The sequence below is a fragment of the Fundulus heteroclitus genome, chromosome 9 (genome assembly GCF_011125445.2).
Source record: "Fundulus heteroclitus isolate FHET01 chromosome 9, MU-UCD_Fhet_4.1, whole genome shotgun sequence".
In the NCBI taxonomy this organism is placed as follows: Eukaryota; Metazoa; Chordata; class Actinopteri; order Cyprinodontiformes; family Fundulidae; genus Fundulus; species Fundulus heteroclitus.
The window spans coordinates 33,303,510-33,321,548 of record NC_046369.1 but is presented as its reverse complement, the minus strand read 5'-3'; the positions used below and the strand labels follow the sequence as shown (position 1 = coordinate 33,321,548).

Below are 18,039 nucleotides of genomic sequence, written 5' to 3'. Positions count from 1 at the left end.
AAAGAAGAAAAATATGTCAGGTTTGTTAACATTTTCTATCCTACATTTAAGGCCAACTATGTATTTCAGAGACAGATACTTCAAAAAAAGTCAAAACATGAAAAAATACATGTTAAAGTTACAATAAAAATAACTATTCATTTGTATTAGATATTCATCTGAAGTCACCTGAAACCACCACGAGTGAGGGCATGTAGCTGCTGTCTGCTGGGTCTACAATCATCTTCAGCCTGTGGACAAGAACGTCCGGGAAAAGTTCGAGACGAATCCAGTGCTGCAGAGAAAGCCGCCATAAATCCTGTCAGTAAAAGCTTTAAATGGATGTCCCGATCCGATAAATAGGACACGAACAGTCCTAACCAATTCATCTTAAAATGTCTATCAGAAGTCCTGACTAAACTGAACCCCAAATATTGGTTATTGGTGGATTGTCTGATTTTTTTTTTAATTACGAATCACAGTGACCATTCACCAAGATGTGTACGTCCCCTCTGTCAATGTAATGCCATCAGCTCATCACTAATCTCTGCAGAGAGCTCTCGTTGTGGGGAGGAGCTGCGCAGAGAGCAGCTGAACCACTAAAGTCATTCAGCTGCACGACGTTCGAAGAAACAAGTTTTTTCGCTGCCGAAAGATTCACTGGGACCACACTGAAATGTGTTAAAATTATCCAACAAGTTATATGAAAACGCTGAGAAACATGCTAGCATTAGCTTAGCGCCTTGACAAGCAGGAGCTACATAAGAAGCAAAACAACCTTATTCAAGACTGTAGCTGTATGTGCTGAGTTATAGAGCTATGATTGAAAAAACACAGGGTTGATCTACAGAAACTCCTGTTACCACAGAGCATTTGTTGTTATAAGAAAAACAAGACATTGCTGAAATCTAGTATGATATTTACACTTCAAGCATATATGGCACCAATTTCAATGTAGTACAGGACTGGGACTGGTCCCAACTCTAAAATGAGCAGCTATGATTGATGGATGGATGGATGGATGGATGGATGGATGGATGGACACTCTTCAGACGACTAACCGGTCAGCTTTCAGTGTGTGTAAAAACTGAGAGAAAGCCTCAGTAAATCGGTGCATCGATACAGTGCGTCTGTGTATAGAAAGCTGAAATGTGCTTTTTATTTTTCTTCAGGCGTGGTTTGTAAAGTAAACAATAAATTATATTTCAGTTTGACCCACTCCGTTCATAGTGGTCTTTTGTAATAATGTCGTCGCTCTTCAGTTGGGGAGAAAAACCTTCTTGTTTCTCCTCGCCCAGTGAAAAGCAGTGTGTTCACTCAAAACTCTCCTCAAGTCAGCTCAGTTTGACCCGGCTCCTGAGCAGGGCCAGAGAAACCCAGGCTGACCTTGAAAAAAAAAAAAAAAACTGCTCCTGAAACGCTCACAAGCGAGTAGGGCGGAGTAGAGACGGCCAAACGGAGCAAGAAAAGCGCCTCCGTGTAGTTTACCTTTCCCTGTGAGCCGGAGGACTGCCAACACTGATCGCTGCAATCAATGAGGCGCGACGCCTGGTTCACAGAAGACGACACGTTCAGGCTCTTCACAGCACGGGACCAGTCGTCGATCAGCATCCCACGCTGGCTGTTGTGGTGCTTCTTAAGCTGCTTGCCTGAACGACCACAGAAAGCTGGAGACTGACCTGGAAGCAAAACACGGTGACCCAAAGGTTTACAGACTCAAATGAACAATCTTTATTTACATTTTGTTGCCATTGGTGTATGTGTTTCGGGAGGTGGAGCGGATGGGGTTGGCTGTGTGGTTGTTGTTTTTTTTGGGCATGCGACAGTGATAGTGATGCACTGCAGGATTATGAACTGTTTAACTGAAGCGCTGTCAGCAGTGTGGTCGTTTTTCAATGTCAAAAGGATATATGAACCAATAATATCAGTAAATTTTGATCAACAGTCATAACAGCAATATTCGTAGGACAGGTGCGCTACCAGCGAAGGCGGGACTAACCTGGCTCATTGATCCGGCCAAAGGAATGTCTGGTGTTGTGTTTGCGCGTCTTGAAACAGCTGTCGCAAAAGTCGAAGTCGTCACAGTTTTTGCACTTGAACCTCGGGCCGTTAATAGGGAACATCTGACAACCGTCACACCTGCAGGCAGAAATACTTTGGGAATTTTCCAGAAATGCAGTCCCTGGCAAAGGAATCAAACTATTTTGTAGTTTGTCACTTTAATATAACAAGCTTCAATGTATTCTGTGAAGCTCACCTGTGACGCAAAATAACCCGGCATTTATTTTTTTCCTTCTTCCTTATATAAAAAATGGCTGTACATAGACAAATGTACATACTTCTCCTTTAATCCTTTATTTTATTTCCTCTAAAGTTTATATATTTATGTTTAATTTCTTTATGTTGTGAGGACTTTGCATGCAATCTTGGCCAATAAAGCAGATTAGAATCAGCCAATAAACTCGCTAAAGGCTTCCAGCAAGACAAGAGAGGTACAATGGAATGGCTCAGGATGAGGGATTGCTGCAAAGCCATCAATAATGCAGACGACTGTCCACTGTTACTATACACTCTTTCAGGAGGAGTGAATGCTGCTTGGAGAGACTTGATGCAATCTGCTGGGTTTCCTTAGATAGGAAACTTTTTTGACCAATCTGGAGGATTTGATTGAATTTGACTTTGTACTTAAGTCCCTTGAGATGACGTGTATCATGATTTGGGGCTATAAAAATAAAGTTTAATTGAAATTTTTAATGAATCTCAATCAAAGCATCGTCTTGTCTTAGACTGGCCTAGTCAAAGTCCAGACCTAAATCCAATTGAGAGGCTTTGACAAGACATGAAACTTGATGTTCACAGAGGCCCTCCGTCTAATCTAACCAAGTTTTAGCTATTGTGCAATGAAGAACGGGCAAAAATGTCTCTAGGTGAGCAAAGTTGACAGAAACAGCCCTAAAATACTCGCAGCTGATACTGGAGCATGAAGGCACTTTGAAAAAGTATTGACTCATTTCAGATTTTATTTGTAAAGAGTAATTTTCATCATGCTCTATTTTGTGTTGGTCTGTCATATAAAGTCCCAAAAAAACAAAAACAAAAAATACAAAAACACACACTGCAGTTTGTGGTTTCTGTGCGAAGGCCTATGAACACTTTAGCGGTCCACTCTACACGCTCAGCTGTGGAAACTTACCTCACTCCAGGGTGAACACTCGGTACCAATTCCATCTCAGACAGCAAACCAGTCCAGTGGGACTGCTGTGGGAAGTCTACAATCACGTCCTTTCCATTGGCACTGAAAGCTTTGAGCAACAAACAGGTTTTAAAACCCATGCTTTATTCGTTCTTCTTGCACCGCCTTAACCTGAAACCTGAGCTGACGTACCTTTCACTACCCCAACACTGCGATGCGTTACAGATCCCCACTTGTACTTTGGCGTTGTAACCGAGGGCTTCACCCTCACTTTGTCACCAATCTTTATGTGAGAAGGAGAACTTTGAGGTGGGAAACCTGAAAAAAACAAACAGAAAACGATAGCTTATAGGGAATTCAGCACGTTATCATCTTCAGGAGTCCTTCAACTGAGCAGGCGCCTACCATTTAGCTCAATGTGGATGTAGCGCACCCAGTACGTCCCTCCTTTCTGTTGCCAGTCACACTGCACATTCAAGTCATGAAGTCCATCTCTGTCCAGCTTGATCACTTTGCCAACATCCCCGTCATACACTTCCTCGTACGTCCTACAGCACTTCACCATCATCCCCACCTGCAGGGGGAGGCCACAGACGCTTCCGCCGTTACATTAGTTATTCCCTTAATGCGCTTTTTAACGACTCTGTTCGGGCTGAAGCGGCTTACCTGAATGTTCTCCCTCACATAAACGGCATAATCGTCGTTGGTTTGGAAATCCGACCTCTTCTTAAAAGTCTGGCTCTCAGTCACCACGGCCCCTGCAGGCTAATGTAACAGGCCAGGTAATAAAACAATCTGTTAACACAGCCCATCATTAAAAGCACTTAAATGGCTAAAAGAAATGTAAATTGAAGGAGAAGGAAGAAGGAAACGCACCACGGAGAACGTGGGCTCGGCCTCCTCCAGCTCCTCCAGCACCTCTTCGTCTGAGTATTCGTCAGACACGGTGTCGGCATCGGAGAGCTCGGTGAGGTGGACGTCTGGATGGTCGAGCAGCCAGCTCACCAGAGCCTCTACGCCTGATTTGAGAGCTCCATTACAATCCAGACGTACATTTCAAAACATTGATGAAACATTTTAAAAGAATTCAATTATATGTCGCATGAAGCGCTACCTGGGACGCCCGAGGTGCTGCCTGTGGTACCAGACAGCGACTTCAAGGCAAACTCTATGTTTTTCCTTGGGAAGCCCATTTCCATCAGCTGGAGGACGATCGGCAAGGGCGGCACAGTGGAGGTCTTCTGCTTCTTCTGCTTGGGGGGTCTTACATGCTGTATGGTGACGGGCGTGGTGGCCTCGCTGGAGCTGCTCTCCTCAAACAGCGGGGAGGACGGGTGGGCGGACTCCACGGCCAGGTACTGACACACGGCCAGAGCCGCTGCCTGCAAACACAGGCGCAGCAGAGGTCAGACTGAACCCAGCGCAGCCAGGGAGGTAAGGTTCACTGCCGGCTAGTGACGGCGTAAGCTCTGCTCACGTACCTCCATCTCCTGCCTGTCAAAAATGGCTTTGATAGGGGAGGGCTGGGTGGCGGCAGCCAGCAGCTGCTGCAGCAGGATCAGAGGGGGCAGCGGGCCCTCGGGGGACAAATCACCGACATCAGGAGACGATGCCACCGGGTCGTCTGCACACAAGTCAGTTTGCACAGTCAGCAGGATCTCCGGTTAATGATCCATGTCTGATCAGCAACGGACTGTACAATGAACCTGCATTTCATCTCAGATAAAACCTTCACCAGTGTGCTGGTTGCTCAGTTTGCCGACAAGAAGGTGTTAAGCGCTTTACTTACATGTAAAAAAATAGATAAAAAAAAGATTAATTCAGAGGCTTCAAATACATTTTCTGGTGAGAAAACATGTTTCTTTTTCATAACAGTGATTCTGTCAAAACACTAAATCTTCCAAAAACAGATAAAAATATTCCAAATCATTTTGAACTGAAGAGCGGCCAAGGGTGTGTATGCGTCCTCTCTTTAAGAAAGACAAACTGACTGTGGAAACGTCCAGGTTTGTGAATTTATGGCCGATCGCCCAAACTTAAAGTGGTTTCAGAGGTGAAAACATTCATGATTCGTGCAGGGTTCCCACACCTTGGTGAAAATCAAATTCAAGGACCTTTCAAGGACTTTCCAGGACCAATTTCCTCAAATTCAAGGACCACACGTGGTGGCATTTACCTACTGTGACCGCTGAATAGGTTATCATATTTTAATACAATGCAAATTCAATAAAAGACTAAACGGCATAGAAGTTGTTGGGTCAGAAGCAATGCAAGAAAGTGGACTTAACTTATAGCCTACATTGATATTGATCATATTCATAGCCTACATTTATATCCACAGTACATGGCTATGCCATACTACATTACATATAAGATGTATGTTAGCCTACAGTTTCATGGAATTTTATGGAAAAAAAGTGCAGCATTAATTTTAAAAGATTGTGTGGTAGTAAAATAATGACATGAGTTGTCATCCGTGTGAACTTTCAACCCTGCAAAAAAATTCAAGGACTTTCAAGGACAAGGTGTTTTTTTGGCCGTTTTCAAGAACTTTCAAGGGCCTTGAATTTATTTTTTCAGATTCACAAACTTTCAAGGATTTCAGGGACTCGTGGGAACCCTGAGAAAGCACCTTTAAGAACAATGCTTTTAGCCTTGTTTGAGGACACTGCAGGGGGTGCAGAGCAAAGAGAGCATCGTCACAGTACAGACTCATCCGTCGCTTTAGCTTTCCAAGACAATCCTGTTGGATCTGTGCTCGGAGCGGCGGACAGATGCTGCCCATGCTCTATAGTTACCGACCACGCTGGAGTTCCCAGGACAACGGGGGCTGATCTGGACCTAATGAAACATCTAGATGTCCACCAGATCTATTAAACTCAATTCAAACTGGCCGGCCAACACTAAACAGAACATTTACAGAGACGGTTTTTCCCCTAAGGCAGCAAAGTGTGCAGCCATCAGATGAACCATCGAACAATGAACTTGTTTGTGTTAACCCGATGGGCCCGGTCCCCTTAAGGTTCTGAAAAGCTGTCCTAGGGTCTTACCGCTGGGGCTGGGTCCCAGGTCAACGACGGCTGGCTGGGAGAGGATCTGTCGGAGTTTGTCCTGGTGGGATAAGAGAGCTCGTCCCGCTTTTAAGATGTAAAGCCTCAGCTGCTGACAGCGCAGCAGATGGATGTCCACCTGGTCGGCTGCAGACATACAGATTTAAGTTCAATCAGCTCGTTTGTCTCTGGGGCACACATCCACATATCAATCAGAGCTTCCTGTTACCGAACGGATAGGCAGCTGTTCAACAGAGGCGTTTAATAACATTGGTTTGGCGTGTTACGTGTTGCTTCCTGCACCTGTGAGACCTCGGCTGAGAGACTTCTTCACGCGCTGCTTCTCTAGCTTGCTTCCCGCCAGGCTGACCAGCTGAGCCCAAACCGCCAGCATGGGCTCGTTCAGAGGCAGGTTCTGCACGCTGAAGGACACGCCGGGCAGCTACGGGGAAAACAAAGGGCAAATAAAACGAGTCCGCCCATTTTGTGAGCTGACCGTAAGGACGAGCCGCCGAAGACCGCCGTACCGGTTTGAGGTGGCTGAGCAAGCAGACCCTGCAGGTTCTCATCTCGTGAAACTGGACCGTGATGCGGCCTTTTGGGGTGATGCGCGTCACCGTTCCCTCGCCGTACTCCTCGTGCACCACCTGGCCACCCAGCCGCAGGCGGCCGTCTATCCCACCGATCACGGCCAGCACCGCCATCAGACTGCAGACTCTGGGGCCCTCCGAGTCGGGAAAGTACTCTTCCAGGAAACACTGGGTAAAATGGTGAAAAGGCTAAATTGTATGAGGGCCTCCTTTTTTGACTAGATTCATCAGCTAAAACCACCAGCTAATGAGAAAAGTAAATCTTACAGCTTCAGACTGGCAGCCCGCCATGACGTCACCGATGGAGCTGAGCTGAGTGTTGATGTAATCGTTTATGAGGCCGTTCCACTGGCCCAGGGAGTGCAGAGTACGCAGCACCGCCACGATCTCCTCCGCCAGCGTGCTGCTGTGAGTGGCTGTCAGAGACGCCTGAGGGCGGGACTTCCTCCTTCTCATGGAACCTTCTGCAGACACGCAACAACGTAAAAAAAAAAAATATCCGACCGTAAGAAAATGCTTTCCACAGAAGAACCGATCCAACCTCTGAGAAGCGGCAGGTCTGAGGAGCAGGTGCTTAGAAGGCTTCCCAAGAAACCGAAGAGCTTCTCCACCAGGAACTTCATGTCCTGTGAGCGTTCGGTCTTGTCCCATGAAGGCAGAACTGCCTGTAGGAGTCTTAGTGCCAGGATCTGGAAACACACGTTGCACAAAAAAAAAGGAATAATTCAAATGTTTAGAATCATGTGGAAGTGAAAGTCAGACCGTGGGTTGCCTTTTTATTCACAAGTTTGCTTAAACTTTCTGTCATTTTTCAATTAAAATTTAACTTGTTTTACAGTAAAAGGCTTCCTCCTCTGCACAGTTTGGGGAAGAGATGCAACGAGGAGTACCTAACGACTTCCAGTTTGATCGGCCTAACCGGTGTCTGGCTGGAAACACTCATTTCTACGACACATCCAGACAGGTTTGCAGTTCGCTCAAGCTGTTAAAGAACGTGAGAGCAAGAATTTCAACAGACAACAGGAAGGCTGAATTTCTGCAACCTTTCACTGCCACTGTTTTATAAATTTGTGAGGAAATAAAGCCTGAGGTTTGACTTTTTAACCAGAAAGTTTAACATATTTTCCCCCCAAGCACACCTAAAAGTCTAATTGATAGATATTTAGAAACCCAGAAGACTTCAAATAAAATGCAGTGGTTGTAACTTAGAGATCTGAAGCTGATTGGGGCTTCATAACACTTTTGTACTTTTTTTACGAGTTCATTATTTGGTATTCATCATACCACTGACCACAACTACAGCCCAAACAGCAGGGGGTGCTGTTGTCACATTTAGAATGAGTTATAAGGCCTGTATTTTCTGGGAAAAAAGGCGAGGCTGGCCCTAACCATACCTACCTGTCTCTGCAGAGTGATGGCGTTGAAGGACTGGTGGCCCTCTACGATTCGGATGAGGAGGCCAATCCAGGCAGAGGTGCTGAGGGTGCTGCACATTTGAGGCATGAGAGCGATGCTGCGGATGAAGCCCAGAGTGCACCAGCTCCGGTGCTGCTCTCGAGACACCAGCCTGTGGGAATGACAGCCTGAAACCAGAAATCTGTTCATGTTACACTGCTCCCCAACAATAACTACGAAGGAAAAAAAGTTGATCATCATAAGGAGGTTTAATTACTTGACTTGTCATTGACTCCACTTTCCACAAGCATCCTCAGAAGTCCACACAGAGTCCGAATGGCGTCTGTTTGCAGAACCTCTGCATAGATCCCGGCGGATAGAGAGAGCGTCTTGAGCAGGTTGACCGTGCTGGTTAACATCATCGCTGTCGGGTGGCTGCTCTTCTCTATCAGCTCGCCTTCTTTGAAACAAGAAGGAAAGCGCGTTAAAGTTGCCAGTTGTTGTCCGCGCGTCGCCCGGAACCACAGCCGCTTCCAGCGGGCCTGCTGTGAACACTGACCTGTGTCGTCCTCCGTGTCCGAGTCCTCGGCGGTGGGCTGAGCAGCCGGGGGCGGCTCTGCCAGTTTCAGGTCGTACTTGCCTTCTTTGCCCATCCTGTACGAGTTGGTGCTGCTCGTGTCCCACTGAACTCTGATCCACCCGTCCTCACCCAGCTCTCCGATGACTCGGCCCAGACCGGGAGCGGGGCCGTCCTGGGACAGTCACAAGGAGCGATCATAAAGACTCACGGCACTTAAACTAAAGAGGCTACTTCTATCTCTGACTTTAAATCGCTTCTTAACAGTCTTCTCTTTTGACACTACATGAGATGTTGATTTATTAGACTTTAGAAGTTCACATTTAATTTAGAGATAGATAGATAGATAGATAGATAGATAGATAGATAGATAGATAGATAGATAGATAGATAGATAGATAGATAGATAGATAGATAGATAGATAGATAGATAGATAGATAGATAGATAGATAGATAGATAGATAGATAGATATTTTATCTATCTATTTATTTAATCAGGACAGTGCACATTAAGGAACAATTATATACTCTTGTACAGATTGTAAATGAGCCAGATTATAGCATAGATGCTAATTTACATCTGTCGTCCTGAGGCAGGAACAATAAAAAAACAACACCACATGATAACAAAATACAATATCAGTCAAGATAGATAGATAGATAGATAGATAGATAGATAGATAGATAGATAGATAGATAGATAGATAGATAGAGTCCTTGAAAAAAAACCATTTAGATACCTGATCGCCCCATTTCCAGTCCACTCCCCTCATCACTCTGGTACCAATCTTCATCATGGCAGCGAGTTCTGGCCCAGAGGCGGGTAAGGGAGCGGGGGCCGCCTCCTTTCTGGACTCTTCCAGTACTGTGGCAGAGCCTCCGTGAGCGCACAAGCTGAGGTCCTCCTCACTGCTATCAGTGCTGGGGCCTAGAGAGAAAAAAAGCATACAAATAAATATTTAAGAACATAAAATTCACAGCCAAATCCAGACAAGCCCGCCTGCTTCTGTTCTGGGTGACCTGGACCTGTTGGGCCGGTGAGCACTCACCAATGAGCTTGAGTATGCTCTGCGTGAGGGCCAGTAGACCAGAGTTTAGCAAGAGGCTGAGGCTGTTGGAGCCATGTTTCAGGGCCAGCATATGGATCATAGCCAGGAGGAAGCGGGCCTGTGGAATGGTGCCGAGGCTTGGTCCCGCCGGGTTCTCGTTGGTGATGGTCTGTAGAGGAACGGGCTGCACACCTGGTTGGGACAGTAAAGACGGAGGTGAACTCGTGTTAAATAGGTGATTTCAGAAAGATATTAGTTACACTGCGTTTCTTAAAGTGTTTAAGAGTAGATGAATATAACGCCACAGTTCACATTTTTATTTAAAAATAATCTTAGAGACGATCCATTTTTCTTCCACTACTCTGTGTTGGGCTATCACACTGAATCCCAATGAAACACATTGAAATCCGAGGCTCTAAATGTGACAAAATATGAAAAAGCAAACGGGGAATGAATACTTTTGCAAGGCACTGCATATTAGTTTAGATAATTATAAATAATTCAAGAGCACGTTTAACTGGAGGAGCTGATGTGCGCATTAAATGGGCCATTCTTCCCACCACTCACCTAGCTCTTTAAACCGGGCGCTGGCCTCCAGCAGGATGTTGCGAACGTTGTGGATCGCCCAGGAATACAACTTCCCGAACGTCACCTCCAAAAGCATCCGATTGAAGGGAGGGATGAGATCGACATGTTTAAGGCAGTCTGACAACGGCTCCCTGCAGAGACAAGTCAGCACACTCCAGCTTTGAACTCAAAGAACGTGCAGCGATTAGGTTTTTCTTTTTGCATAGGCTTAAAAGCCGTTCACCCACCCGATGTTGGTCCCTTCAGGTATCACCCTTTGCCAGCCGCAGAGCATCGCATACTGCACGGATGGCAGCAGGAAGCTTTTGGAGGCCAACTTCAGCATGGTGTCGATGCCCTCCAACCTCACCTCGGCCCTTTCCAGCTGGAAGGAAACAGAGACGACGTCGGTCTCGCTTTTCTGAGCAGGGCTGATGCCATTATGGGCTCCTGGTTGACGACGAGCACTAAACATCGTCACTTTCAATCTCACCTGCTTCAGGAGGCACTTCCTCATTTTTTCCACATCCAACGGCTCCTCCTTCAGCGCGAACTCCACAATAGTGCCCATGAGGCTGGACTGAGAAAAGACGCCGGGAACGCTGTGTTTCAGCCACCGGTATCGCTGGACGCTCGTCACCGTGTTTAAAAGCGGCTGCCACTTGTCCTGCTAGAGAATCAGACCTTCGTTTAGGTGCAAAGTCAGGAAATTCACTCACAAGTTCAGTAAGCAAACATAACCCCAGGCGCTTTTTTACAATTTGATCACCTCTTATTTTAGTTTTCAAACCCATCACTGACCCAGGAATATCAAATCTACCTTGGGCGTCTTTCCAGTTGGTGATTTCCTGTCTGCAGGAGTGGGACTTATGTGCACATTATGCTCCTCTTCATTGGTCCCCTCATTCTCCAGCTTTGGCTCATCTACATCAGAAGACTCTGACTTCTTAGCCACTAAAAAAGGGAAACATTGGAAATTATTTTACAGCCGACGTACCAACAAAAAAAAAAAAAAAAAGGAGACTTTGCAGAACAGGTCGAGGTATCCCACCTCTTTTTTTCCTTCGGTCCCTAATTAATTTCTGAGCGATCCTCCTCCATCGCGGCTGAGAGCTCAGCAGCTTCAGCTTGGACACGATTGACAGGTCGTTGCTCACCGCTGGCCGCAGCTCATTGAACAGAAACCTGAGCCGCTCCACGACCGGGGCGCACACCTCCTTATAGGAGCGGCCTTGTTCCTGATGAGTCTGAAGTGAGACCGTGAAGAGGCAGTTATAACAGGATTCATCTTTGGTGAGCAGGTTGGAAGGCCTGCTAGCCATCACCCTAATCTTTAGGCTGTGCCACAGATTCAAGTCTAGACTATGGCTTCACTACTTCGAAGTGTTACTACTATGTCCAGCCAGAAGAAGCATGCTGGTAAAGTTAATCATGTATTTTAAAACACTAGTCTTACATTACAAACTACTTTGTTTTTGGTTCACATAAAATCTCAATAGAAAAGACACAATCTGGCTGTAATGTAAGAAAATGTGGAAGACAAAAAAAAATTAAAAAAAATAAAAAGGGCACGTTTTACATCACATATAACTCAATAGGGTATTATTTAGTCATAAGCGAAGATCCATACCTTAATTAATGAACATTTTGCCTGGTAGACCATGCGGCAGACATCAATCATGGATTTAGGGAGGGACCTCTGTTTTCCCTGGTCCACCCCCAAGGCACATGGACTGACAAGTGAGAGAGCAACGTGACCTGTGACAGAAGAGGGTCAACGTTCAATTCCTGCCGAAATGCAGGCCGTTACGAGTGTTTGTGCACAATAAACTACAATAAACGAATTGTCTGATGTAGAATGAGAAAAGGCAGCGTGTCATTCTGCAGAATAAAAACCGACGCGTGTCCCGCTGCGAGGTTACCGAGGTCCTGATGTTTGAGCAAGCAGCAGAGCAGCAGGCGGCCAACTTCCTCCACCGGATGCTCTGGGGGAAAGGTGATGGGTGTGATGAGATGGTACTGCTTACAGCAACGCTCTATTTGGCACAAAAAGTCCTAGAAGAAAAAAAAAGGCATAAAAGGATTACCCATCAGATTCATGTCTGCCCACTAGCCCTGCAAACCTAGTTTTAACCTCCTCTACCTTCACAGTGTGGTCCTGAGTGTTGTTGTCAGCTATGGCCTGGAGAAAAGGCTGCGCGTGGTCGCTGAGGGTGATCCTGCGGGAGTAAAGTTTGGCCTTATCCGGAGTGCTGGTGCCCAGGGAGCTGCAGTGGTCTTCGTCCTTCTCTTCGTTGTAGTTATAGTGGATCTGACTGGTCTGAAGCCCACCAGAGAATATGGAGGACTGGAGCCATTCTGAGCGAAGGGAAGGACAAAAAAATCTGTTTCAATTCAGTGTTAGGGACAGACACATGTATACATAAACTCATCACTGACAATAATGGCTGTAACTGGGGAGGAGGGAGGTGTATTATACAACATCCAGTTTTAATGTTTATTTAAGAAAAAACTGGATGCACATCTTTAAAATATTGTGTCAAAATTTTACACACGAGATCAAATTTCTACATGCATTACTACTGATTAGAAACAAGGCACTTAGCGAGTTGCAGAGAAACCACGTGATTTTTTGGTCTGATCAACAAGCTTCTAGCCTAACTGACTAGCTTTCATGGGGCTCTGGGCAGGTCTCCAGTCTTAATGGTAGCATGCTTTAATCATGTTAAAAACACATTTGATGTGCGTCTGGGTTAAGTTGAAGAATTATGGTAATCTGCGTATCCCTATAAATAGACAAGATCTAACCCATTCCAAAAATCTGAGGTTTAGTACCGAAAAAAAATTTCCCCCCCTCCAATATTGTAAGTTCAGTGCAATTATATGAATGTTATTGCTATGAGAAAAAAGGATCAAATCTTAAGCTTCAAATCAGGTCAGCAGCATTACTTTATTATTATTCCACCTACTTCATGCAGCGCATCAGTGCCACTGACAGCAAAAACCACCCTGTGCACGATGCTGTCTCCACCATGATTGGTCAATGCCACTATTGCTGTGGGAGCTGGTGATTTTTCTTGGTGGGCAACTTGTGAGTCCAATTTTTTTTTCTTTTTTCGCAAATAAATATTTATAGGCTCACAGGAGGGAACTTTGCCTCTGTGTTTAACCCATCCCTTGGGGAGCAGCTTCCAGGGAGCGATCTGTGGTCAAATGATCCTGAGTGAAATCTGGTCGTGTGTGCTGTGCTTGCTGTCTGACCGAATAAATACACACTGTACGAGCAAACCAACGATTTTTTTTTATCGTTACGTGTGGTGTCTCTCAATCAGCCGACTATTTATAAGACTATTTATACGCCTCAACCAGTTTCTTTTAACGAAAGGATGAAAGTTCAGGTCAGATGGTCGAAACTTATATTCAGACAGGACAATAATTCCCATTCTTTAAGACAAATAAAGTGGGCTATAATAGAACAATAGAACAATAGAAAGGCTCAGACGCCATTAAAAATTTGTGGACTATGCTTAAACGCCAGGTTCACAGTAAGAAACCAACAAATGCTAAACAGCTCTACTATCTTGACAGAGACGTGTCAAACGTTCAGGCAGAATTAATCCAGAACCTTATCGATGAGTAAGGGAAATGTACAATTTAGGTGCAACGTGCACAGGACCAACTATCTAAGGGTTTATCCTTTCATTAGAGCTTCAATGTGCAAGTTACAGCATGAGTAGATAAAGTTGGGAACCATAGTTACTTAAAACCAAATACAATGAATTCCTTTTACTATCATTATGAGCAAATGTCTAGTCTGACAGGAACTCTGGAGGGATTTTTAAAAGACTGATTTAAAATGTCCTTCAACCCACTGGCACATTCAATCTCCATAGGCGACAACGGCGTGCTTTTGGCCAAATAAGAGGCGTGGAGACCCAACAGTAGCCCCAGATTCCTCTCGGTGTCAATGAGCGGCGAAGACAGACTGCTGAGGTCCGGAGTGGTCACAGTCTCCTGGTTAGGCTGTAAATAAGAAAAATGTCCCATTTCAAAACAAGAGAAAAACCAAGACAAGGCGAAAAAGTTTGTTTGTTTTTCTGATGGGACGGTCAGTACCTCCATGTACTGGCCAACGCAGAAGGCCTGCATGGACTCTCTGGTGTCCTCAAACTGTAAGGCAGCTTCCAAAGCAACCACAGGGTCTTCTCCGGCAAACTGAGCTGTAAAAGAAAAGAGACATTTTGTTTTAGCAACTCAGGATGGGGAAAAAAATAAATCCAGAAATCTACAAGTACCCTCTGATCATGTGACGAATCACAGCAGGCGTTGGCGATGTCCAGATCCCAAGCATTTGGGTTACTGGGGTCTTATTTCAAAATGATCTCTCAGTGAGCCGAGTGACTTTTAATTTTCATTTTTTACTGTCAAAGTTTTCATAAACACTGCTTGAAACATAGTATTATAGGCCATGTATGGCATCTTGTTAATTTCAATAAAGTACTTTCCTTTTTATTGCTAATCAATAATTTTATGATATTTATTGCAAAGCGCTGAGCTCACAAAGCAGATTTGCAGAAAAATGTGTGCAGCACATCAGTCCACCTGACAGCAAAAACAACCTTATGCATGATGCTCTCTCTACCAAACTCGATAAATGCCACTGCAGCTGTGGATTTTTCTATAACTTTTAACGATTACTCGGAACTGCACTGACAGGTTACAAAGCTGAAATGTCAACCGGTCCTATCCAAACAGGAAGTAAACATGCTAACATTAGCTCACACCGCCTTCAGACTTCATCAGGAGCAAGACGCGAGGTTATTATAGACTTTAGCTGCCAGACGTACGTTTTAAAAAACGAACCATAAAGCATCTTAACTAATGAGTTCTTAGCACATTTAGGAGCTTTCCTAAACTGCTTAATCATACTGTATCTCACGAAAGTGAGTACACCCCTCACGTTTTTATAGTTATTTTTTTTACATCTGTTCATTGGACAACATTGAAATTATGACACTTGGATACAAGATCAAGCAGTAGGTGTAAAGTTTGAATGACAGTATAAACTCACCCTAAAAATAACTCTACACATTCATTCATGTCTAAGCTGCAAGCAACAAAAGTGAGTACAACCCTGAGTAAAAATGCCCAAATTGCACCCAGCATTTCAATATTTTGTGTGGCCAGCATTATTTTCCAGCACTGCCTTAACTCTTGATCAGTTCGGCCATTAATGGCTGTGTGACGAGTTATATTAAAAGGATGTGCTCACATTTGTGCGACACTGGAGGACAATATTTAGGCTGAACTGCAGAAACTCGGTTTCTGGAACATCATTAATGAATGACTCAAGTTTAATGCTGCTGAAATGCAGCAGGTTATTTGGCTGAACCTTAAAAACGACACAGTTTTCAAGCATACCCATGACACTTATTTGTTAATTTTACTGTATCAGCTCTACCTTAACCTAAATAACTCAACAAGTACTCAAAAGTACAGTTTATTTGATTTATTTCTGAAAGCTCCTATCACAGACGCAACGTTACAAACAACTGAACTAACGGAAAAAGATTGGGACACTGCTAGCGGGCAACATTTATACTTTCTAAAAAAAACCAAAAAAAAAAAATAAAGAATACACGTTTAAAAGTTAAAAACATTCTATGTAAAGAAACTTTTAAATCTTACCCAAGATGCTGTTCCCTGTGAGAGACTGGGACTGAGCCTGGAAGTCTTTAATGTCATAAACCTTCCCATCAATTACTGTCCAGAAGCCACCATCTTTGTTGTGATTCTCCAGGTCAGCCTTACGGATCAGTGAAACCTCTTCATTGTTCTTGGAACTTTGTCCGGTGAAGAAAGACCCTGTCATAACAGAAGAAAAAAAAAAAAGTGAATGCTAGAGTTGGTAATACTTTTTTAGAAATACTTTTTGTTAAACTGCGTGAAACGGTCCTTCTAGCCTGACAGTTGTCAATATATTATGTATTCAGAAAAAGGAGGTTAAAAATATAAATCTCTGAGAGCTGCAGGCCAGTAAAAGCTCTGACCCATCCTGTCATTTGCACCGAAGGGCAGTGATTGGTCAGAGAAATGGTCCTCCCCCCCCCCGATTGCAAGAAGCAAACCGTGTTCATGTTTATGAGAAGAAGAGGAAGGACTGAGTCAAAAAGGGACTTGGGGAAGCTTCTGGAAATATCGCCAACTCTATCTTTAAGTACCTTCAAAACTTTATCGCTAAAAAATAGATTTTGCATATACAACATCATTTAATGAGTTATTTATTAAAGATCAGAGGTCATGCATTATACCCATAATGCCCGGCCAGGCCAAATCCTCGTTATCGTCCCTCTCATGTCCTGGGGCCAGGTGGTTGAAACGGTCCAGGTGCTCCAGAAGTCCGGCCAGCAGAGGGATGGCGCCGGTCTCCTGCATCAGACCAGCATCGATGGTAAGGAGAAGGATGATGGACACCACCAGCTCAGGCAGAAGCACTCCTAATAAACAACAAAGACAGAAACATTTTTAAATCACTCACAAGAGCCTTAAAGCTATAAATGAGAGCTATACTGTAAATAGAGACCGAGGGAAGGAATCTACCAGTTAGGTCTCCTTCAATAACCCGAGAAACTTCTGCAAAATGCCGCCGCCCCGTCGACGCAATGCTTGTTGCCACAGGCAGGATGTCTCCAATGTGAGTACACAACAGAGCGATGTACTTCTTTAACAAGGAGCCAACACCCAGAAGCTCGGGATCTGCGGGAGAGAACAGGTGCCGCTTGCTCAGAGCTCAACCCGAACAGGCGAGGAAAAGCTCTGATCTGGACCGAGCCACTCACTGTATCCGTTGACGTTCTCGCTGTCCGTGACACCCAGGTAAAGCTTGCTGACGAGCAGCCGCTGGAAGCGTAGCAGCAGATCCAGAGAGGCAGATCGCTCCTTGCTGACGTGCTCTGCTTCTAAATAGTTGGAGATGCGCCGGGCGACGTCTTTTAGTCTCGCTATGGTCTGTGAGGCGATGTTCCTGCCGATTTCAAACACGGACATTTGTTAGCGGACAGGGAAACGGGTTCTGATGAAGTAGACGCACCGATGCTGGCCACCAGCAGGTACCTCAAAAGCTGCTGCACGAGCTGGACTAAGGGCAGACTTTGCTTTCCTGTTGACTCGTAGATGCCGGTGTTGATCAGGTCCTTATCTAGCACGGTACGACAGCGGTGCATGGTGGAGGCGTTGGCTTCCTGCTCATCGATCTCCTTCTCTTTCTGAGCCTCCTTCTTGGCCTCGATATCCTGCAGTCATAACGACCAGAAACAAAGGTTTTCCACTAGCCGACTGTGTTGAGCACAGCCTGAGTTTTACCGCTGCTGTTTAATCAGCACTGAGCTACTCCAAAGGAAAAAGGGTCGTTACATCATGAGGTAGCACAACAGCGCGCGCCTCATGCCTTTTCACACTCTGACCTGGATCTCAGCCGTGATGGCGGCGTTGAGCGCAGACTCCAGCCCTCCGTCGGCCATGAGGCTGCTCACCAACAGGTCGATCATGAAGCGCCGCCCAGGACTCACACTCATCTCATTTCCAGATGCTGCAAAAAAAAATAGAAATGTTCACCCAGGTCTTAGTTTTTGATTTTTT

The 18,039-nt window shown here is 45.0% G+C and overlaps 1 protein-coding gene across 3 annotated transcripts in view; it reads right to left on the bottom strand.

Moving 5' to 3' along the window:
• Nucleotides 1–18,039, bottom strand: part of herc2 (HECT and RLD domain containing E3 ubiquitin protein ligase 2) — a 60,478-nt gene that overhangs the window by 20,102 nt on the left and 22,337 nt on the right. Inside the window, exons 19-54 of one of the 3 annotated variants that reach the window (XM_012861121.3) lie at nt 17,865–17,989; nt 17,515–17,693; nt 17,241–17,425; nt 17,002–17,157; nt 16,713–16,898; nt 16,090–16,266; nt 14,518–14,621; nt 14,274–14,424; nt 12,545–12,759; nt 12,324–12,456; nt 12,032–12,159; nt 11,453–11,648; nt 11,222–11,355; nt 10,895–11,071; nt 10,650–10,786; nt 10,402–10,553; nt 9,835–10,026; nt 9,526–9,713; nt 8,767–8,959; nt 8,485–8,667; nt 8,211–8,395; nt 7,354–7,501; nt 7,080–7,276; nt 6,750–6,980; nt 6,526–6,664; nt 6,223–6,369; nt 4,654–4,796; nt 4,287–4,554; nt 4,049–4,191; nt 3,839–3,937; nt 3,578–3,746; nt 3,365–3,490; nt 3,173–3,281; nt 1,979–2,118; nt 1,468–1,658; nt 169–274 (exon numbers count right to left, since the gene is read on the bottom strand). In XM_012861121.3, coding sequence (XP_012716575.2) covers nt 169–274; nt 1,468–1,658; nt 1,979–2,118; nt 3,173–3,281; nt 3,365–3,490; nt 3,578–3,746; nt 3,839–3,937; nt 4,049–4,191; nt 4,287–4,554; nt 4,654–4,796; nt 6,223–6,369; nt 6,526–6,664; nt 6,750–6,980; nt 7,080–7,276; nt 7,354–7,501; nt 8,211–8,395; nt 8,485–8,667; nt 8,767–8,959; nt 9,526–9,713; nt 9,835–10,026; nt 10,402–10,553; nt 10,650–10,786; nt 10,895–11,071; nt 11,222–11,355; nt 11,453–11,648; nt 12,032–12,159; nt 12,324–12,456; nt 12,545–12,759; nt 14,274–14,424; nt 14,518–14,621; nt 16,090–16,266; nt 16,713–16,898; nt 17,002–17,157; nt 17,241–17,425; nt 17,515–17,693; nt 17,865–17,989 — 5,832 coding nt within the window. The remainder of the gene's footprint in view (nt 1–168; nt 275–1,467; nt 1,659–1,978; nt 2,119–3,172; nt 3,282–3,364; nt 3,491–3,577; nt 3,747–3,838; nt 3,938–4,048; nt 4,192–4,286; nt 4,555–4,653; nt 4,797–6,222; nt 6,370–6,525; nt 6,665–6,749; nt 6,981–7,079; nt 7,277–7,353; nt 7,502–8,210; nt 8,396–8,484; nt 8,668–8,766; nt 8,960–9,525; nt 9,714–9,834; nt 10,027–10,401; nt 10,554–10,649; nt 10,787–10,894; nt 11,072–11,221; nt 11,356–11,452; nt 11,649–12,031; nt 12,160–12,323; nt 12,457–12,544; nt 12,760–14,273; nt 14,425–14,517; nt 14,622–16,089; nt 16,267–16,712; nt 16,899–17,001; nt 17,158–17,240; nt 17,426–17,514; nt 17,694–17,864; nt 17,990–18,039) is intronic. The other 2 variants (XM_021315764.2, XM_012861122.3) reach the window with 2 other exon arrangements.